Below are 23459 nucleotides of genomic sequence, written 5' to 3' on the forward strand. Positions count from 1 at the left end.
TGACCCCATGGAGTTGCCCACCCTTGGAATATACGTTTTTATGATTGGATGTGGGGAAGAGAGAGAAAATGTGCACAGTGCCCCATGTTCTAGTGGATAAATCCTTCAAACTGACAGAGTCCAAATGATCTGCTGTTTGCTCTCATTCAAGAAATATTAACCGGCCACATCAAGGTACAGTGCACCTGTGTTATACATGGGTGCACCTTACGCACCAGAAGAAGCCTCGGCATGCCAAGAAGAAGTAATGTGGTGCACACCCATGGCATGTGTATCATTGCTTCTAATGGGGATCAAGCATACACATTTTTCCCTTGCGCAAGGGGGTCCAGAAAGGATCCCCGCGTAAGGGAAGGGTGCACTGTATTACACATCTGCTTAAGAAAGCATAATCTGCCTATGATTAACAGTCCAGCCTGAATATCTTAACTGTATGGGTCTTACTAAAGAATGAAAACTGACAGTTTCTGCTATTCTCTGGAGTGCAAGCATTTCCAGGACTGACTTCACAAAGCATCAAGAAAAGGAAATGCCCATTTCATTTGGGTAGCTATTTTTAATGAGTTGTTTGTTGGACTACTAGGCACTGCTAAAGCCTGTAAGACTGAAAGGCTTGTTTATGGGAAGAGGAAAGCATGTTTCATTAAACCTCTTTCCTGGATCAAATTCAAGGACTGATCACATTTATTTAGGCATTACAGTGTTATCCTGCATCCTCCCCCAGAAGCCTAGAATCCTTGGAAAGGTTACCCAACACTCATTTAATACATAGTTTAGTTTCACCGCTAGTATTGAGCCAATTAGAACAGCAAGAGAAATTCCTTTGCCACCTGCCTCCCATCCCCAAATCGACAGTAGCAGATGATGGCTGAATGTCAGTCCTGTTCCCCATCTGGTTTTAATTTATTTCCGTTCAGTAAATCATAGAGGAAGAGCAAGACCACGGAAAAAGCGTCAGAGAAGACTGCATGCACACAGATGAGAAAGAGCCCTTTTCTTGGCTGACTCGGATGCAAGAGCTTTGTTAGAAGACGAACTTCATCAGCAGGATCCCAGAAAGGGTCAGCAGGAGGGAGGCAGAAGAGACGGGGGCCTTGCTACATTCCACACTTTGGACAATGGCATCTTTTGGAAAGCTTCCATAATCTTGGGCTATCACCTTCCCTTTGTCTCCTTTTAATTTTTCACATAAAACCTTCGTCATGCATCCCTTAGAGAGGTACGGTGTCTCTGGAAAGAAGAAACAAAGAGAAATGACCAACATAGCCATGGTTGAGTCTCCACAACCAAATCAAATCCATCCACCCAATTCACATCCTCTTTAGTCATTGGCATGTTCATGGTGACTAACAAGTCAAAATTGCACAAAGTAATTACAGGTTGAGTTACTTTCATTTCAAAATCTTATTATATTAACATCTGAAACACTCCAAAAATCTAAAAAATGACCTCATAGATGGCTGAAATAATGACACCTTTGCTTTCTGAATGTCCAGTGTTCGCATGTATCATGTTTAAAATTACCTTCCATCTCTGTTTATAAGGTGTGTACAAACAATAAATGAATTTCATCTTTAGATTTGGGTTTCATCTGCAAAACATTTCATTATGTTTATGCCAATAATCCAAAATCTGGGAGGAGGGGGCAAAATCTAAAACCAAAGCTTCTGATCCCATGCATTTCAGATAAGACATATTCTAAAGATGGAAGCATACTATGTCTGTATATAAAGGGGCAAGTTATGGATGCCGTTGTGTTAATCCCATATATAAATATAAATCCACTTATACTTCTTAATAAGAGAATTCTGAACAACCAAAATTAATCAACAGTATAACTAAAACACATGTAGAATATAACATGCAATTATATGGTAAACCTGAATGTAATTTATAGAACAGTACAAAGACAGCAAACAAACTCAAAACAAATATGTGGATTGCAGTCCATGATAGAAAAAATAGTCATCTGGAAATTATTGTCCAGAAATCTTCATGGCTGAAATCCTACAGAAAAAAGAACAGCCTTCTGTATAACATATGTCCTTTAATAAATGGAATAAGAAGCTGCAAGAGCTTGCCTGAAGGGCTGTAAGTGTAATTTAGCTGAAAAACTGTAGTAGTCATGAGACGGCCTCCGGAACTATAAAATCATTTGGAAAAGATCTCCAACAGTAATGATAGATTATATTATATTATATTATATTATATTATATTATATTATATTAGTAGGTTTGCCTCAACATTTGAACAAATAAATTTCTCTTCCATCTCTAATAATGGATTATGTGGATATGTGACCTAGTGAGGGAGAATCATGGCCACAGGCGAAGGGGAGATCTGCAGTTAATTCAAACGCTTGCAAAGTTTTATAGACTTTCTGACTCACTTTCTTTGGTTTCCAGCAACAAAGTATAACAGCCATCTATGTTAGGAGCACAAGTGTCATTTCTAGGAGTACAAGTTTTGGCTTCCACGTTGCATGATTCACACTGCAAAGAGAAAGCTGGAGAAAGGAAGAAAAGGCTTATAAAAATCAGTGTTGTAGTGAGGCCAAGGCTCCCAGGGCCAAACCCCAGGCCACTTTGATAAGTATGGACTATAGCATCATTTGGCACATACACAAACACACACACCTTAGAATAACCTGTTCCTTCTGAGCTGAGTTAAAATCTTCACAATAGCTGGAGGGGAAATAGGTTTTTCCCTGAAAGGAATCAGAATGCTGGACCAAGGTTGCAGAAATAATCCAGGTTGACACCACTTTAACTGCCGTGGCTCAATGCTATGGGATCCTGGGATTTGTAGTGTGTTGTGGCTCCAGAGCTCTGACAGAAAAAGGCTAAATATCTCACAAAACTACAATTCCAAGAATTCAATAGGACTGAGCCCTGGCAGTTATAGTCATATCAACCTGGATAATTTCTGCAGTACAACTCCATCTGAAGACTCCAGGAAACCAGAATTCATATCCTCACTCAGTCATGCAAAGTCACTGAATGATCTAGACAAAAACAGTCTCTCAAAGTAAGTAGTGCCAAACCCCTTCTGAACAAATCATTTTAAATTCGTTGAAATATGCCCCCCACACACATCTAACATGGTGGTCCACCTCTACTCCTCATCAAGTTCAAATGCCTCCATTTTTATGGAGCATGTCTCCTGATGGATGGAAACAGGGGTGTAGTTATGGGGGGGGGAGTGGAAAGAAATGAAGGCTCAGGCTGAACAGACCACCCCTTTCAGTGCCAGGCTGCGGTAACTACATGCCATGGCCCTGATCTGGACTTTCTGTGGGGCAAAAAGGAGCTGCAAAAAGTGGCTCCGTTCTGCACCGTGGAAAGGGCACCATAGCTGCCAGTGCCATGGCTTTACTGTGCTTCTTTGGCACTGTGTCATCTAGATGCAGTGTCAGAGGAGGACCATGACGCCACCCACCATGTGGTGGCATGTGTGCCATCATGGTGGCATGGGGCAGAGTCAGGGCATGCATCAAGGGGACACCACACCCATGCCAGCCTTTACGGCCGGTCTGTCGAGGCCCTCGGCCTCCAAATAAGAATTCTGCTCTCCTACATTTCTTTCACTACCCCCATTTCTAACACTAGTAATCTAAAACTTTAGTCAAGCATTTGGGAAATAAAGTTTAGGCATCCAAGGAAAAGAGGCAAGCAGTGACCAAGGGAATGAAAGGCACAGCTATGCAGATAGAAGAGATTTCAGACTGGCTGGTTTTCAAGGGCGTAACTCTCTGCAGTGCTAGAAATTTGGGGAAAGAAGGAAAATTTCATTGAGGTGCAACCTTCTTCTTTGGGGAGCAGTGCTCTCATTTTGCCCATCCCTGATCAGATAGAGACGTTCTTTCTGCCACATGTTTCATTATTAAGGTTTGTTTAACTTAATGGTCCTCTGGCACTGAAACAATCCAAATGGGTTGCAAAAGACATCAAGGAATCAAAGTAGCTGAGAAAAATTAAAACAGATCCCAATCCAAGGATCAATCAATCTAGGCTCACCAGGCCCAAAAAAACCCTGCTTTTCATAGCCTGCCTCTATTATGTGTTTTCCCTCTTGTTTCAGGTGTAACTCCATTTCTTCTCAAAGGAAGCAATGGGTAATTTTAGCAATTTTCTACCCACTGAAAGATTTTGGAAACAACACAGTTTTCAAAACCTATTCACAGTTTGGGATTTATGCTGCACAAAATTCTCACATGGTTGGTTTGAACAGAAAACAGCATTTTCTGGGCAGGACAAACACATGCAAAATGTGCACATGATAAGTCCTGACCCACAAAGATTCCCATCATTGAAAGAGTCTTCTCATCAGAGTTGCTTGATATCTGAAAAAGCATGTCTTGTAATCATTTTTAAACATTCTTGCCATCCCTATTCAGATGATCTTAATGATTTTTTGTCCTTTGCAGCTTGGTGCCTGCCTTTAGAAAACCAATCTTCTCCACCTTTGAGGAGTTGCAGTGAATTCTCACATTGATCAAACCATGCCAAATGATTTCAGTGTGGATCTCAATTGGCTCCACTGACCCAAAGAGAAGAAAAGCGGGGAATCATCATTCTGTACCTTTAGTCAGAAGTACAGAGAAAAAGAAGAGTCCCAGGAGAGTCTGCATGGTGACGAAGATGCACAGTAAGCTTGCAGAAGCCAAAAAAGGATCTCTTTATAATGAAGGATATTCCTTGGGTTGGGGTGTCTGAAAGAAAGAAACAAACATATGTAGACCGTACACACATATATAATAAATATAGCATATAGCCGTGGAAGAGGTTAGACAGGTAATCGCTGTTACATTACCCCAACAATTCAAAATCCCCTCTGAGTATGGTAGCAGACTTTTACAGACAAATCACAAATACCCTTCTTATGTTTAGGATGAGGTGGTTAGGACTTTCCATTGAAAGGGATTAATAGGACATGACAAACCTCCACTGGATAACCTTTACCAAGAAAACCCTAGAAAAGCATCGTGAAAAATGTAGGATATTACAAAATACAAGCTATAAAATAAATGTACATTCATGCTTCTTCGTCATACTCAAAATGGAGGACATTTTGAAGTGCCTCCTGGACAGAATGTTGAAATGGAGAACATGTCCTAGAAATGGAAAACCTCTGGTCACCCTGATCTCATGGTACATTGAGTCTCCTTCATGCGACAAAGGTGGAACATCTATCAGTCCATCAAATAAACAACACTCCAACCCATCCAAAATGACTTGAATTTAGTGGCGAAGTAGGCAGACATCACACCAGTGTATATCTTCTAGGGTTGTTTAATTTTTGATATTAATATAGTTAGTATTTAATTACTGGCTCATTTCAGTTCTCTTTTTTTCCCAATAGAATAATAGTATATCACAGACAAAGAAGGACACGTTACTTGCTCCAAAGACTTTTGGAGGTGGCATTGGAGTTTATCACATGGGAGGAATTTCTCTTAATTTCAAATGAAAAGAAAGTGGGCCCAGAACGCATTCACCTGAATTCGCTAATTCAGCTAATTTATGTGAATTCAAATTGCATTCAAACTGACTTCCCATTGCCTGAAAATAGCTTGCCATTGCCCGAAATTGCGTGTGATCACCTCTCACGCAATAACGTGAAACACCATGATTGCGTTCGGACTGACTTCCCATTGTCCGAAATTGCGTATGGCAGTCTATCACGCAATAACGTTAAACCCCATGATTGCATTCAGATTGCCATTGGAATATACTTCCAATTTCCCTTGCCTGATAACATCCATTGTGAGAACTGGTTGAGATATGCCACTTGCCCAAGGTCACCCAATGGGTTTCCATGGCCAAGTGGAGATTCAAACTCTGGTTTTCATAGCCCAATGCTCAAACCACTACACCATGGTGACTCTCATGGTCACATTGGCAAATGTTATTACTGAAGAAGAACCAAGTATGAGAGGCTGCAGCAGTTTGCTTTTGCCTGGGCCTACTCAAAAGGGCAAGATTCCACCTGGTTAATTTCCTGCCATCACATTCTTTCAGCTGCTTTCTCTTTCCTCCTTCCACTTTCTCCTTTGTTCTCAACTTACTCCAGCTGTAGCAATGTAAGTTCAAAGTGCAAAAGGAATTTGCCATTATTTGAGAACCAGTGTGGCATTGCAGTTAGATTATTAATTTATGGCACTGTCTGTGTGAGCCAAATAAAACATCCTCCCCTGTTTCCACAAAGGCCAATCCAGATAATGCAGGGTCCAAATCACAGTTCTGATGCAAACTGTCTGGATGATGCTACAGTGCCACAAGGCACCCCAAAGATGCTCATTTCTTTTCTGAATATAGACTCCAATGTTCCACTAAGAGACGGCACTGAAGGTGGCCAGCAGTGGCAAAACAAAACTAAAAACAAGCACAGTTAAAACGTTAAAAAGATAATTCAACACTAGGCAATGAGCAGAAGATAGCAACATTTACTCTCTCAATGACAACTCAACGTCCGGGCAAGAACCCTCCTTTAATAAACAAAGGTCATCCTGATTCAAAAGGACATTGCATAGAAGGAATGGGTTGATCTAGCTTTCCTTACCGGGAACTTGGAAAGAAACTGGGTGTGACTGTTATGACGTTCATGTTCAGAGAACATTTCCTGATATGCAGTTTCTGTTAGACGTCTTGGCTCAGTGCCTGGTCAGCCACCCATGACAGACAAGCTCAGATAAATGCAGTTATAAAAGAAAATTTAAAGAGACATTTCACATCTGGAAAGTCTTCCTTCAAGACAAGGTTGAAATGAATCTTTTGCCTCTCCCGAGAGCTGCAACCAAGGGGCAGGGCAAAATGAAAGCATTGCCTCTCTAAGTAAGAATGTTGCCCCCCATGAATTTCTCCTTCACGCCTCAAATTTCTAGCGAGGGTTGGGAAATAGTAATAACAGCAAAACACACACACACACACACACACACACACACACACATATATATGAACAATCAATTTTTTTAAAAAACAGGAGTGGTTAGGGGTTTATTTGTTTGCTTTTGCTTTTATTTTAAACCCATTCAGTTTAAACCAGCCACCAAAACCATTCACATCCAGAACTCTTAACATTTGCTGTGTTCACATCCCCTTGGTCACTTTGCCTGCCTTGTTTCTTTGGATGCCTAAACTCAATTCCTGAAGCTTGAAATTGCTGCAATGCTAGAAATCTGGGAACTGGAAGAAAATTTCATTGGGGCGGTATTTTTATTTGCGGGTCAATGCCCTCATTTTGCCTCCCCATATTTGGACTACACACACACTGACACACACAAATGTTTGTACCCCAAGCCATTAATACATGTTCTGTCCCCAAAACCCACCTGTCCTTTCAAAAGCTCTTTCCTCTCTCACATCTGCACAAAGACGCAACTTTCTGGTCTTCCTAATACAGGAGAAATTTCAGAATTTCGGAGAAACTTCTCCAAATACAAGGCTGTATCGCCCGGCTTATCTTGCTCTGATGAGTCAGGCAAAGGGAGTGCCTACTTAAATTTGTGTTAAAGCCTATGAGACTTTCCTCATGCTCTGCAGCCGCATTGTTTGCTCTGACTTCCTGGAAAAATGCTTCAAAGCCATCTCACAATATGACGCCTTCCCTTGGGGCTTACAAATGCTGCTGTCACCTCAGTGTCTGAAAGCCAAACAAGGCTTTCATAGGGAGGAGATTCATCATAGGAAAACAAAGGTCCATAGGAACAGCCAAGGCGTTGCTCAATCTTCAGGCAGCCAGCAACCAACTGAGAAAAACAAACCTGGCCCATGATTGTACTTTTGCATTTATGCGGATGAGAAAATATTAACAAAGTGGCCTCCAATTTTGCTGTGTTTCCCCATCATTATGTGGTGAAAATGGGGCAGGGGGTGAATGAGAAATAATAGGGCAAGCTAGGAGAGGATGCAGCAGTTTGCTTTTGCCTGAGTCTACTGGGAAGGGCATGCTTCTGCCCCATCCTCTCCCCTCTGCTAGGTTTACTAAGTACAAACTACTTTGGCACTTTGAACTCAATTTGCAGCAATTATGATAAGCTGGAGACAAATGGGGGAAAGAAAACAAACTGGGGCATGTTAATAGCAGCAGAAAAAGTGAACTGGCAGAGGGTTAATAAGGACTATCCTTGCCAAACAATGGGAAGATACTGTTATTGCCAGCATCACATTTGTCCCTTTTCTTTGGCCACTCTGCTTGGTATTTGGCTTTTCTCAGCAACCCAACCATTTGCTGTCCTTCTTGCCAGCCAATAGCAAAACCTCCAGATGGGTTTTTGTTGTTGTTGTTGTCGCTTGTTTATCGCACAGTCTTCAAGTATCTTGATTTGGGAGGGACAGTCCTGATTAATTCTGTTCTCCTGCTTTTTCAGCTGCTTTCAAAACGTCCCGGTGTCTCTCTCCTCATCCCACTTTCCCCCTTTGTCCTCAGGACACTTGAATTCCTGCAAACTGAATTCAAAGTGCAAAAGTAGATTGATCTCTATGTACTCAATGGGGAATGGGGCAGAAAGGAGAGTGCGTTCCCAGTAGGCCCAGGCAAAAGCAAACTGCTGCAGCCTCTTGTAGTGTCCATGTTCTTCCTGATTAAAATCTTTTGTCATCTTGACCACACACTGATGGTGCTTGGCCTCATGTGTCCCAGTTTCATCTGTGAAATGTTGGAGAATGTGATAGCACTGGTAGGACTACACTTTTCACAATGATAACATGGTTCCTAATTTAATATACTTGCAAAGTTTATTTCAATTAGCAGTCGGACTTCCCAGCACACCTCCATCAGGTGTAAGACTTAGGGAGTTCCTTCCCCAGATATGCTACAGCCTCCATGGACCATATTAGGCCTAGGAGAGCAAAGTTTCCTCTCCCCTGACATCTCAAATCATAGCAAAATGATAGCAATGCCTTTAGATAAAAGGTATATCCACACCGCAGGATTATAGTAGTTTCGTACTAGTTTAACTGCCCCGGCTGCTTCCCACAAAATCCTGGGATTTGTAGTTAAGTAAGTCATCAAAGTTCTCTGACAGAATTCGGAATACCATAGAAAACAACATATCTCAGGATTCTATAGGACAGGATCATGCCAGTTAATGGATTTCAAAGTGCTATAACCTTGTACTGTGGACACACTCAAAGATAACTACAAAACTACAAATTCCAGGATTCTATAGGAAGGATTCTGTAGGAAGTGATCTCCTATACCTCTATACTGTGGATACATCCACAGATTCCATCATATTTTAGCCTTTCATTCATACCCTACCTCATTCCCACAGCTGAAACAGAAGGTACTTACAAGAGGAAAAGACATACAGGTAAAAACACATGTAGCTAAAACCGTGCAAAAAGTTATACCTAAAACAGGGTTGGACTTTCGAGAGCTTTCAAGCCATACAAAAATTGAATGACAAAAGCCATCTAAGTAAGTGCCCCTCTTTTCTTGTGAAACAATCCGTTCAACGCGATTGTGAAAGGCTGCTGTCTTCTGCTGCCATTAAAAGACAGCAAAGAGGAAGCCTGGGTTTGAAAAAAAGAACAAAGGCCTATAATAAGTCCACTCATTCAGAAGTGCCTTCTGGCTTTCTTGCAGGGGACGACAGAATAAGTCAGGGAAACCCATCTGTTCCGTGGCAACCTGCAATGAATATGAATTGACAATGGAAGAGTGACACCATCAGCCAACAGTAACTCCCATGAGTAGCTCCCGGTACTCACCAGTTAGCTGTTCATATGGAGAAGAGGCTAAGAGGAATCGATTCCAGATGCTGTCTGCTCCTGGGGTATGACCTTGTTTGGAACCGTTGATTATGAAGATGTCTCTTCCTCTCTTTAATGTAACCGGGGGTGTTTCATAGAAGCAAAGAGGGAAATGATGTACCATACAGAAAGGGGTGGAGCACTATAAAAAGCCTCTCCTTCTTTCCACCTTACTACCAGTCATAGGGACTTGGAGTAGTAGACAAAGGTGGTGCCTTATCACCTCTCGAAAGAAGAATGTGCTGAGAACGCCTGGATTCCTTGCTCTGAATCCCTGCAGGGCTTGCTGTATTTTTGCGCTGCTGTTCCTGAGAAAATGTGGAAGAGAGCCAAGCCTTGCTGCAAAATTGTACTGGCTGGCGTTCACAGGAGCTGCAGCTGACTTGGAAATGATGTCAGGCTCGCCGGGCAGAGCATCAAGCAGGCCAGTTCAATTTGCTTTAAAACCGCAGATTGATATAAGAGCCTGGCTTTGCCCGTCTTGCTGTCCTGTCTGGCGGGAGACTGGTCCCATCAAGCTGTGTAAGAAAAAGGGGACTCAAGGTTTCAGGAACAATAGAGGCTGCCCCTCCCTTTCTCGGACTGGTTTTGTGTGCAAGGAAAAATTGCTTGATCATCTACACAGGCCTCCCTTGCTTTTGACTGCAGTAACCTGAGTTAAGAACGCAGGCTGCTGCAAAGCAAACTGGCAAAATTTAAACAGTGTGTCTGCTAAGGACATATCTCATGTTTCAGTGGCATTCACCAAAGAGGAACAAGGCAAAACTTTTGCAGTAGCAAAACTCCCAAGCTCTGAAGATGACAGCCACAGATGCTGGTGAAATGTCAGGAATGAACTCATTGTAGAAACCCACAAAAAAACTCTCAAGCTAGACTTTTTGAAAAACCAGTTAGGTGCACCATCTCCCGCTTTTGAATTTTATAAATTCCCAGGTTCTTACCAGCCAGGCACCTTGTCACTCCAGGGTCTGTCTCTCTATCTGCATGTCCTCTTTCCTTCCTTCACTCTTATCAGATGTTGTTGTTGTTTGCCTTCAAGTCATTTCCAACTTCAGGGGACCCTAAGGTGAATGTGTCATGGAGTTGTCTTGGCAAGATTTGTTCATAGGAGGTTTACCATTGCCTTCCCCTGAGGCTGAGAGTATGTGACTTGCCCGATGTCACTCAGTGGGTTTCAGTGGCCCAGCTGGAATTTGAACTACGGTCTTCAGAGTCATAGTCCAACATTCAAACCACTACGTCACACTCACTCTCTATCAGATATTCCAACTACACAAATAACCCTACAGGGAAGAGAGGAAGAGGAGGGGGATATGCACCCTCTATCAGTGGCACGATGTCCATAGGAAGCAGTCACTCTTATCAGCGAAACAGCAGCAGTTCATTTGTTGTTCAATGTTAGATCATTAACTAATATAATAATCCAATGGCTCATGCTCCTATGTGAATTCCAACTCAGTCACCAATGAAAGTCATGATGCTTGTCAAGTTTGTATTACTGAAAAACTAGTGTTGCATTTAAACTAGGATCCTCCTGTTTTCACCAAGATTGCCTGAAAACATTTAGTAAACACGCCAGCATCCTGTTAGTGATGTAGCCAAACCTTGCGTCTGGGTTGTTGTTGTTGCTTTTTGGTTGTTCCTGAGGTAGATATTCTCTTCCTCCAGTTGCATGATCCACCAAAGCCCCCTTCAGACTCACTGTTGTGCTGTGATGGCTTTCCCCATAGCCATCCTGGTGTAGAGCATGGGGATCAGAGAGATATCTTAATGGAAGATGTCCTCAGTTGGTGTCAGGGTCTCCTTGAGGTCCCCTGTCATGGGTTACAAATTGCTCCGAGTTTGAGAGGGCCTCCTAGGGCCTCTTGAGCCGATTTATTTATTGTTATTGTGGTGTTGCCTGTTTTAATTGAGGTTTTAATGATGATGATGATGATGATGGTGATGGTGATGGTGATGATGATGGTGATGATGATGATGATGTAAATGAATTAATTTAGTGTGTACAATTGAGCCAGTATGATATAGTGGTTTGAGTATTGGACTAGGACTCTTAAGACCAGGTTTGAATCCCCTGATCAGCCCTGGAAACTCATAAGGTTAGCCTGGTGGCCTTCATAAATTGGAAACAACTTGAAGGCACACAGCAAGAACATCAGTGCCTATTTTATGGGCTGGAATCCTGTTGGTAACATCCTCTGGATGAGTTACATCCATGTATGTTTTCTTTAGGACAGAATACAAGGAGATATTCACTAGCACCTTGCATACTGTCCTATGCTTATGGACTGGGAGTGAGAGTAGGAAGAGGAGAAGTGACCAGAAGATCAAGAAGGGGCCAGTCTTTATACTGATGGGAAAAGAAAAAAGGGCATACTCCATCTGAGAAACCATCCCTATTTGTTTTACTCGTGCAGCTGAGACCAGCTGCTTCTCCATCACTTGAATAACTTCTCATCTCTAACACCAGGCCAGCAAACGACCCACCATGGCTTCCCTGAGAATGATGGCTGTCCAGAAAAGAAAGATGAAAGCCCTTCATGCAAAGCAGACGTAATCAATAAGTTCTTATTGGATGTTCTTACTGGAACCTGTTTAACTATATTGGATGATACCTTGCATCCCATCCCTGGGAGACAGGTAGGATATAAATCCAATACATGTATGGACCTGTACACACTTCTGCTTTAATCTTCACCTCTAGTATCAAGCTAATTGGAATGTGTGAAGTAAATTCTTTCCACATATGGGAATCCATAAATCAAGAGTAGCAGACAACAATTGGATTTCAATTCTTTTTTTAATTATTATTTGGTTTTAATTCCCTCCCCGTCCCCAATGGTAAGCAATATATTGAAATCTTCAGGGAAGAGTGCATATATGCAGATGACAAAGAGCCCTTTTCTAGGCTGACTCAGGTGCAAGAGCTGTGTTAGAAGAGGAACTTCATCAGAAGGAGCCCAGAGACGGTCAGCAGGAGGGAAGCAGAAGAGATGGGGGCCTTGCTGCAGTCCACATTTTTAATGACCGCTCCAACTTGAATGCCCATAACTTGAGAGGTAATAGTTTTCCCCACCTCGCCTTTCAATTTTTTACACTCAGACATTATGGAGCATGACTTTATTGCAACGTTCATTTCTTTGTCTCCTGTATGTAACAACAACAACAAAGAACATGTGATCAACAGAGCCAGGCTTTACAATTGTTGCGATCCAAATCTGTTCATTCAGGCCATTTCCATGCCACCTTTCCACTGCTGTGGAAGATGTCTAGCAAGTCTAATGCAATATACAATAATCACAACAGAACAGCAGTGTTCCTGTCATTGTGGTGAGGGGAGGGCTTCTGATTGATAAAGACCTCATAGAAGTACAATATGTGTCAATTTAGAGTTAGATACAGTCTGCCCTCCCCATACATGGATCCCCACATATCGGGGAAAGAATGTATGCTCAAGCCCCATAGGAAATAATGGGGCGTGTGCTCACGGTGGCGCATGGGCCACATGGTGCAAGTACGCTCCTCATTATTTCTGCCTGGGCTTGCCTTCCACGTGAGCTCAAAGCCACGGAAGGCAAGCGCACCTATAAGGAGGGCTGACCGTATGATGATCTGACTCCCCTCCATCCCTACCAAATTCTCTTGAGGTACTGAAGGTTCAGAATAAATCCACAATGTTCTATCATGTCTTTGACTATTCCCATGCACTGTACAGGGCTAGACCTGAGAACTACTCTGAAGCTTTGGTTGCTATTGGCACATGGTGCCAAGATCATAGTATTCCAATATGGATGCCAGATGTTTCCACCCATCAAATGTCTCACAAACTCTGGTATTCTACATAATAAATCCCATTGTCCCTTTCAATTCTCATCTTGGGCCTTGGCCATTCCTCTCCTGGCATACTCAAATCACAGGTATGATACACCTGTACCAAAAAGATCCCTGGAAACAAAACATGAGATTTTGCTTTTCTTATGCCTAAGAGGAATTTTATCAAGTGTTCTCTAGGTGTCTGATTCTGAAACAGCCAGAATATTAACAGGGTAGCTCTGTTTTTATACATTTGTGTTTCTCTTTTGTTGTGAGATGTCTCTTCCTTTCCTGAACCCTACTTGGACCTTTGGGATTTCTCTCTCCATATATGTTTATCCTTAATCTAGGTGCCAAGGCTTTTAGGGCTGCCTTGAATGGACACAAGGCAAGCAGTTTTTCCCCAAACACAATATATTTTTTCTCATAAATTTATATAAGAGGTGCATTTTTGTACACACTTTTCCTTAATAGTTGCATTTTTGCCTTGTACATTTGCTGTGGTTGGAAAGCACAATGGAAAATCCCAGAGAGTGATGATTTGGATGCCCCCACTTCCTTTACTATTCAGTCTTTCCATGGATAGTCTTCAGAGAGAAGACTGCTGAGCAGAAAGAAATGGGGGCAGCAGTTGTGGGGCGGCTTTGAGGAAGGAGATGCAAGTGGAAAGGGAGCCACTGCATTTCTCAAGAAAAAAAATGTACATTGTTATTTTTAAGTGAATTTGTCAAAATAAAAAAAGAAAAGAAAAGAAAAAAAGGGGGAAGAGGTCAGGAATCCATATGGAGGAGTGGCCATCTCTCTCCCAAGGACCTGATGGACTTCTTCTCCTGTTCAGTGGACTCCTTCCAGAGCAGCATGGATTAATGGGCCCACAATCTGGCTGGCAATAATAAATTTGTTTTATACTTGATAGGGAAATTGCAAACATCACCTAATTTGGGATGAAATCCTTCATCAGAGTGTTTTAGCATAACTCTCTGCATGCAAAATTATGTGTTCATTGTGCTGCTATACAACCCTTGTGTCGAAGGGCAAGGTTGCGCAATCAAATGTACAACTGATTGTGCAGCTGAAAGCACAATGGAAAGCATAATCAAATGCTCATCCTCAGAAGGATAAACATCAGCACTGAACGCGCCCTTTCCGTTCCCTATCTGCAAACTGAATAGGGATGTTGGATATTGGCCAAAAAATATCAAGCTATTTTCATAAGGGAACTTATGGGTATTTGAAACACCAATACAATTGTGTATGTGCCCTAGGAAGAATTAGAAACCATCTCACTCACCCATTTTGCTTGCAGACACCATACTAATACAGGCATCTGCATTAGAAGGACATGTAACTGTATTGCCAGAACATGTGTCGCCCATAGTACTGCATGTTTCACACTGTAATCCAGTGCCTGGAGGAGGAGAAAAATAACATACCATCATTAACATGAGATGAAATAAATCACTATCTTTGGTACATTTTATTTTATTTTATTTTAAATAGTCATTTATATCTTGCTTTTCAGCTAACACCTCTTTCTAGAAATGCTCACAGAACTGAAGAATAACAGCAGAACAATGCAATAATAGAAAGACAGCTAAAAGAGACAGTTAGCCATCGTAGAAAGGGATGAATCACACTTTTTCTTTATACTGTTTGTGCTTGTTTTTCACTAAACATCTGTTGGAATTTGTGCTAGCTAAATAATAATGCAACACAGCATACTGGCAACCTCAAGTTCTCTTCCAAGAAGACCTGATGTTTCTGAGAATTATATTTGTTACGCCCATTGAATAGATTTGCGCAGTCTCTTATTTGCATCATTTGTTCAGCAAATGAACAACTTATGGGTTTGTTTGTTGGTTTGGGTTTGCTTTGAGTTAGCTTTATTCCTTTGCAGAATTACTGGTGGCTAGGGATGGTAGGTTTAGCCAGTGATAAGAAAGAGCAATGAATTGTGCAGTGCATTATAGGGCAACCTCATCCACTGGAAACCTACCTGAGGCACTCATATGGGTTCCTAGATTTCAACAGGCATTGCCTTAGCCTTCTCAAGTCAATTTTGGCATCCCTAAGAGCAAGTACCTTCTCATTTCTTAAAGAAAAGTTGAGATTATTTGGATGTTTTTTCATCAGCTCCTCATTCGTGAAACTGCAGCATCTACCCCAGAAGATGTTTGACTGCAACTCCCATCGGCTCAAGCCAGCACAAATCATAACAAAGTATGATGAGATGTGATCTGGAGATCACATATTGGCTACACTTTCAAGTATATCTTTGCATTCAAAGAGATTAGAAACTTGCTCTTTCCCAAATGAAATCTGAGACTCCCCAGCAGTTGAATTCTGCCTTCGTCTTCATTCCTGCATGGAACTGAAGCCCAGGTCTTCTTTGGAGGCTACGGGAAGCCATGGTTGCTTTTCCTAAGATCAAGAATAAGTGTTTCATCTGTCCTAGGATCTATTTAAACTCTGTTGTCGCTGTTGTTGTGTGCCTTCAAGTTATTTCTGATGGTGTTCCTAAGGCAACCTTGTCCTAGAGTTTTCTTGGCACAATTTATTCAAAGGGGGTTTGACTCTTAGACTGAGAGAGTGTGAGTTGCCTAAAGCTATCCAGTGGATTTCCATTGCTGAGCAGTGGGACTTTGAACTCTGGTCTCCAGAGTCATAGTCCAGCTCACAAACCACTACACCATGCTGGCTCTCACCTATTTAAATTCATGACCTCTTAACATTACCAGGCCACTACCTTAATCTTCCATCATAACCTTCTACTAGGGTTTTCAGGTGTCCTATTTTGGATGGGACACCCCATATTAGGGGATGACAACCAGCCCTTTATTGGGGTCATGCATAAGGTTGCCAGATGGGAGACAGCTCCTGCATCTTTAATGGTGTGGAGAAGAGAGCATTTCACAGGAGTTTTTTCTCATACTACCAGGTAGCAAAGCAACACCAGTTGAAATGCCCTCTTTGCCACAACCTTAGAAGGTTCAGGAGAGCTTTCCAGATTACCCTAATCTTGTATTCCTTGAATTGCTTGTGAGCAGCTGCCACTTTGTTGTAATTCACACAGATGAAAGAGAGAAAGAAATCCTGTGGTTTATTACAGTCTAGAGATCAATGAATGCAGGAATCAATCCATAGTCAGGGAAATCAAGACAGAGGGATGCGCAGAAGAGCCATTAAGATCCAGTTCCAAGCTTCCAGAAAACAAAGCAGAGTGGCGGGGCTGATTTGAGCATCTTTCCTCCCAGTCCCTGAAGAGTATTTCATTTCTGCCTTGTCTAGGAAGGATGAGAACAGCTGGAGCGGCTCAATTGCCCTGCAGGTCTTCCAAGCACACTTGCTCTGCTGATATCTCAGAGGGGGGCAAGACCAACATCCAAGCATCTGGCACGCAGCGAAATAGCCATATGCACTAAACACATGCATGTGCATTTGGGGGTGAGGGGTTTGTGTCTAGATCATGGGTGGAGTGGTGATGCTCTTCTTTTTCTTCCTCCCCAGCTGGCCAGGCAGAACAACCTCAGATTGTGCCTCAGGTGCTTCTCTGTGTGTCCTTTCTCATGCTGAGACTAGGCACAAGCTTTACTCGTAACTAGGGCTGCCTGAAACCAGGAGAGGTCTCTCATAACTTTAATGACTGTGTAGAAGAGGGAAGTTCAGCAGGTGTTGCCTGTCCTACAACCAGATAATGAGCAAACATGCCCAAATTCCCTCTTCTACACAGCTGTTAAAGGTGTAAGAGTCATCTCCAGTTTTCACTCTGGCAATCTTACTAACATCAGGCCCTGGGGCATTTGGCACATAGCAAAATGGCCACAGGGCAAGGGGAGATTGTCTTTCTGTTGTGAGCATATGTGATGGTCATTCTTCCCATATACTGACCACCTCAAGTCTCATAAAAAGAGGTGTCTAATCTCTCTAATCCTCCTTGAAGTCTGCCTCACATGTACCAAGCAATCTTGGCAACCCTGGTTCTACAATGTCTTTTGTCCAAATGGAGTGAAATAGCAGGCGTGGTTAATTTGAGCTGGTCAGAGACCCAAACGATTCAGACCTGACACATGCATTCAGTAAACTGCTCAGAAAATACGAATGGAGCAAGAGGACAAGAAGTTTTTTTTTGGCTCAGATGTGACTAACTCAGGGATCAGAAACTGTTGCCCTTCAATGTTTATAGCCCACAAGTCCCATCAACCCTAGGCTATATAGTCAATGGCAAAGGATCATGGCTGTTACAGAATACTTGGAGGGCCACAGTTGCCCACTACTGTGCTAGATTATCTTTGATCCATCTTAACATTGTGCCTGCCTTCGGTAAAACATGTGTCTCCATCTTCGAGAAACTCTGGTGGCTTCTCCAGCAATCATCCAATGCCAAATGATTTAAGAGTTCATTTGCCGTAAACAGTTATAGTAGTTTAATACCCTTTTAACTGTCCTGGCTCCATCCCAGGGAGTCTTGGGATCTGTGGTTTGGTAAAGTACACCTCTTCTAGATAGCTCTAATGCACCCTCAGAACAACAGGTCCAAGAATCCTAAGTGCCTCATTAAAATCTCCCAGGGTTCTATAAAATGGGGACATGCCAATTGAAGTTGTATCAAAATGCTGTAACTCTGCAGTGTAGATGGCTTTTGTTTGATCTTACTGACCCCAGGAGACCAAAAGTGCTCTCCTCCCCAGTGAGAGACACCATTCAGTACCTGTAGTCAGGAGTAAAGAAAAGAAGACGAGTCCCAGAATTGATTGCATGGTGACTGGAAAGTACAGGATGATCGCTACTGAAGGGAAGGGACCACCTTTCAACCAAGGAAATCCTGTGGAGTGAAGTCTCTGCAAGAAACAAGTATATAAATATACATAAATACACAGAAAGTGTGCATGCACCATAAAACAGGAGCCTGCAGTTTAACTACTCCTGCAATTCAAAATCCCCTTTGAACATGTGCGAATCTTGATAAGATAAACACCCACATTTTCAAGCAAGCTCTTATTCCTATTTGTTTGTTTCTGCAATTTCAAAAACTGATTGAAGAATTACTGCATGCAACGCAGCCAAATGCTCCAAAGGCAGTGACCTGCTGGCTCTTCTTAGAGAACTGAAAACAAAATAGATGAGAGCCAGATCATTTTTAAAGCAACAGAGAGAAAAGTTGGGTAGGAGATGAGGGAGACGGACACACCACATTTTGGTTGTGAGCAAAACACCAAAAAACCATGCACTCAGCATGGGATTCGTGTGGTACATTATGCACGGAAAAGGGACCGTCGGATATCTGTGATAGGTTCAAATTGCTCATTTATTCCTGAATGAAAACAGCGCTAGGTGTTATGGGAGTTGACACTGGAAATGTCAGAAGAAAGCACAAGCAACTGTGTATGATCAACCCCTTGAAGCACTACAGGTCTCCAGTCTGACAGTTGCATAATAATCTCTCCGCTGTATCGCTTCCATTTATGGGAAAATGTGCTATTGGCATGAGATCAGTTCTTGAAAGGCTGTTGCAGGAAACCAAAACTATAGTTGCACAAACTTGGCTCCTCATACAATAAGACCTAAGGGGGTTATTAAAAAAAGTATTTGATATGTTTTCTTTTAACAAAACAACAGAGAAGGATTGAGAGGGAAAGAGAGAGTGTGTGTGTACATGTGTCTAGTCTGGATATAACCTCCGTGCGGAATTATTTACAAAAGATAATAATGTACATCTGCCTAATTTCAGATTCCTGTCAAGAAGAGATAATAGATGGAGCCTTGAGGGTTTGGGTTTGTTAAATTGTGCCTTTAACCCATATTTCATTGGCATTTTAAACAAGAGGAAGTGGTGCACTGGAGTCTCAAAAACGTGGACCTCTTTTGCTTTAGATTGCAAGACAGGTAGCATAACAACAAAAACGTATTTTCCTTGCATGTAGTAGAGCAGCACAGGAGCCTTTAATGAAAAACTATAAATGTAATGATCAGAGCAGCAGCAAATCTATGTCCAAACAGGTAAACAGAACTGAAGACCAGGTCCTCCATGTTATTTCTAGTCCCAGCAAAACTACTCCTGTTGACTCACCATTCCATAATAAAATCAGTGGATTTACTCAAGTTTGGATTACTATTCTCAGGGGAATTTATCACACGGGAGGAATTTCTCTTAATGTCCAATGGTAATCTGAATGCAATCATGGGGTTTAATGTTATTGCGTGATAACCCACTACACGCAAATTTTGGCAATGGGAAGTCAGTCCGAACGCAATCATGGGATTTCACGTTATTGCGTGATAGACTGCCACACGCAAATTTGGGCAATGGCATGCTATTTTCAGGCAATGGAGAGCCAGTTCAAATGCAATGCATATTCACGTAATTGCACTAAACTAGCGACTTTAAGTGAATGCATTCTGGCCCCACTTTCTTTTCATTCGAATTTAAGAGAAAATCCTCCCGTTTGATAAACTCCTATGATGAAACATTTCCAAGACACTCTGCCCTCAATAACCCTATTGAGGTCTTGCAGGCCAACTGTGACTTACGTCGCTTGTTTTATTTTATTGCACTTTATTGCATTTCATTTTATTGTATTCTCTATATATTTTTATTGTTGTAACCCGACCAAATTCCTTGTGATTTATTATTATTATTATTATTATTATTATTATTATTATTATTATTATTATGGCTTCTTAGATTGATTCTACCCAACTGTAATGCAGTCTTCCTCTTCACCTGCTGTCCTCTATCTTAACTAGCATTATTGCCATGTCTTCTCATGATGTGGCCAAACAGCTTCAACTTTTGTCATTTTGGCTTCTAGAAGAGAGTTCGGGTTCGATTGGTGCAAGGACCCATTTACTTGTCTTTTTTACAGTCAATGTATCTACAGAACGCTTCTTGAACACCACATCTCAAATGAGTTGATTTTCTTCCTATCAGCTTTCTTCACCATCTAGCCCTCGCGTCCATGCATAATGATGGGAAATACAATGGCATGGACAGTCCTAAATTTAGTATTCAATGATAAGACAAACGTGTTGCTGTTGATACTTCAAGATCTTGTCTAATTCTTTCATAGTTGCCCTCCCAAGTCTTAGTTTTCTGATTTCTTGACGGCAGTCTCTATTCCTATTAATGACTGAGCCAGGGTATGAAAAGACATGAACTACCTCAATGTCTTCAACAACGGCTTTAAAGTTATGTAAATCATTCATAGTCATTATTTTTTCTTTTCTTGAACCTGCCTTGGCACTTTCATCCTTGACTTTCTTCCATAATTCCAGGCCTTTGCTCTTTTTTGTTAGTAGTATAGTATCATCTGCATATCTTAAAATGCTGATGTTCAAATCTAATCTTGTTTGGCATATTATATCTTTGGCATAGAATGCAGCCTTTCCTGACCTCCTTTCTGATCGGAAACCTTTCTGTTTCTCTATATCCAGTTCTAATAGTAGACTCTTGTTCTGAGTACAGGTTAAACGTCAAGACAGTAATGTGTAGTGGTTCACCCATTTCTTTAAGAGCAGTCTACTCTGAGACTGGATCTACATCACAGAATTAATGCAGTTTGATGCTGCTTTAACTACTATGGTTCAATGCTATGGCATTTTAGGATTTGAAGTCTTATGAGATAGTTAGTTTTCTCTTATCAGAGAGCTCTGGTGCCACAACAAACTATAAACCCCAGGACCCCATAGGATGGAGCCAGGGCAGTTAAATAGTGTCAAACTGCATTAATTCTGCAGCTTCAGAGAAGACACCACTCTTACATGAATAATGTTATCAGTAAAAGGTAAAGCGATTCTTCACATCTAGAAATTCTACATGTTTTTATCTGGTCTCCAAAGATATAGGGGCAGGTAGTCAGATTCCAGAGATAGAGAGAGAAAGTCTTTCCATGTTTCCTACATAGTCTCCAAGACTGTTGTCCACAGCAAATGCTCCTTCCCCTTCCTTCACTTGGCTAGTCTGTTTCATACTTGGCTTCCCTGCCTTTTTCTCCACCAGCCAACACTTTACTCTCTTTAATGAATATTTGGGAAACTAGCAATTTGTCTTACTTCCCGGTTTTTTCTGTGCACTTGGGAGTTTCAAGGGCAGATGTTTGCAAAGTCATTACCCTTGGACACAACCAGTCCTGGAAACCTACAGCATTTTTGTCTTTTCTCTTTATGTCCAAATAAACACAACCAGCAAAGAGGCGCTAGTTGACAGAACCCTCCGGAGGCCAAAATCCAACTGCTAGACCCAACTGCTAGAGTCAGATCATTGCTAAATGACAAGTCAACGCTTATGTAAAAACAAGTATGCTAGTTGGTCTACTCTAGTTGGAACTCACAACTGAAATTAAACCATCAGTAGTCTGTAAAATGCCAACAGTCCTCCCCCTCAACACGCACATACAAAACCCCCCAACAACCCTAAGAAACAGCATATTCTTGGCACCAACACAGGCTCCGTTTCTCGACCCAATGGCAGCCGTCCCAAACTATTTCTTCTATGGGCTTCCTTCAAAGGGGCATGTTCACACACACATATATACACACAAACGTGTGTGAAACATGTTCACACACGTTCACACACAACCCCAATAGTTTTGGACAGTGTATTATTTTTATTTTTTAATACCCAAGCTTTCCATCCATGTTCATCATAAGTACTCAAGACCTACTAGTTAATCATTTAATCATTCCCAGTCATCAAGATACTTAAGAGATCAATATCTGTTCAATTAACATACGCCATGAATATTGTGGACAGGGGAAAGTTTGGGCATCATTAAGCCACAAAGACTCCCAATCTTGGGTATCATTAATCCATAAAGATTCCCCCCTCAAACAGCCAAAGATACTCACCTGTAACTATGAAACTGTGGCAAGGGCTAAAAAGAACCGATTCCAGATGTTCCCTGCTGTTGAGAAACAAGTTTGTTTGGAACGATAGACTGCAGCAAAACCTCTGCCTCTGACCAATTTATCTGGGTGTGTTTTATCAAGAGAAAGGAAAAACAATTTTCCTAGCCAGAGGAGGAGCATCTGAATAATATGTAAGTCGTAGGTACTGGGGCTAAGGGTGGTGCCTTACTTTTCCATACAACAGCATATTGAAAAAGCTGTGATTCTCTCTGTTTTACCGTGATGTCCAGCAAGTGAATTACACCAGGTTTGGATGCAGATGAAAAAACATCTGTCACAGATGGAAAACATATAGAAGCAACAGATATTCTTCAAGCCACCCTCTACTTTGGATCACTTGCTAAATTCAGTGCAGAACTGCTCTGGTTTTGTTCTGCAGTTCATAAGAAAACATTCTCACTTTGCTGCTAGCTGTAGCAGCTGATCTACAGTGAAGCAGGAGCTGGAGCCTGTTTGGGAATAGTCATTCACAACATTTGCAGGGGAAGGGGAGACATCATAAGAAGGAAACACCAAGATACACAGTTGGAAGGAAAAGGCCACAATGAGTACAGTAGACAGGAAGGGTTGGCCCAATTGCATTGGGTCTGGATCTGGCATCAACCATCCCAGGCACCTTTTAGGATGGTGCCATCACCCAGGCCAGGCAGAGAAGCTGCTGCAGACCCAATGCCTCCCTCCCACAGCAACTGGGTCGGCCTGGCAAGTCGGGCGGCCCTATTTGTGCCAGTTCAATTTGCTTAAACTCCTTTATTGATCCAAGCAACTGCTCTATCTGCCAGTCCTCTTCTGTAGGAGAATGGCCTGGCCCAGAATCCATTAACAACACAACATAAAGAGGAACAAATATTAATAGATATACACACAATGCTTTCTGACCCTCCCTTTCCCAAATCTGTTTTGTAGCTTGAGTGAAGGTAACTTTATCAACAGTTGCTTCCTGTCAATCCTGAGCCAAAAATGCAAGCAGCCAGATGGGAGGCTAAC

At 41.9% G+C, this 23459-nt stretch overlaps 1 protein-coding gene across 2 annotated transcripts; it reads right to left on the minus strand.

Moving 5' to 3' along the window:
* Window positions 1-536: 536 nt before the first annotated feature.
* Window positions 537-10206, minus strand: LOC149304764 (uncharacterized). Of its 2 annotated transcripts, none has more exons than XM_089478343.1 (4): window positions 9714-10206; window positions 4582-4711; window positions 2390-2506; window positions 537-1230 (listed from the first exon to the last, which is right to left on the minus strand). In XM_089478343.1, the coding sequence occupies exons 2-4, from the start codon at window positions 4628-4630 to the stop codon at window positions 1025-1027; spliced, it is 372 nt and encodes a 123-aa protein (XP_089334469.1). In that variant the 5' UTR covers window positions 4631-4711; window positions 9714-10206; the 3' UTR covers window positions 537-1024. The 2 variants fall into 2 exon arrangements, with proteins under 2 accessions (XP_089334469.1, XP_089334470.1); XM_089478344.1 differs by lacking the exon at window positions 9714-10206 and adding an exon at window positions 7331-7486.
* Window positions 10207-23459: the final 13253 nt, after the last annotated feature.

Source organism: Sceloporus occidentalis, unplaced genomic scaffold (assembly GCF_023333645.1).
Source record: "Sceloporus occidentalis isolate IW3139 unplaced genomic scaffold, rSceOcc1.0.p SCAF_13, whole genome shotgun sequence".
Taxonomy (NCBI): domain Eukaryota; kingdom Metazoa; phylum Chordata; class Lepidosauria; order Squamata; family Phrynosomatidae; genus Sceloporus; species Sceloporus occidentalis.

Excerpts from the sequence above, each read along its gene's own strand:
- LOC149304764 (XM_089478343.1), bottom strand. The coding sequence starts at position 4,630 with ATGCAGACTCTCCTGGGACTCTTCTTTTTCTCTGTACTTCTGACTAAA. Across the intron at positions 2,507-4,581 it reads CTCTGTACTTCTGACTAAAG|CTTTCTCTTTGCAGTGTGAA; the intron begins GTACAGAATGAT and ends TCCTTTCTCCAG. Across the intron at positions 1,231-2,389 it reads GTTGCTGGAAACCAAAGAAA|AGACACCGTACCTCTCTAAG; the intron begins GTGAGTCAGAAA and ends TCTTCTTTCCAG.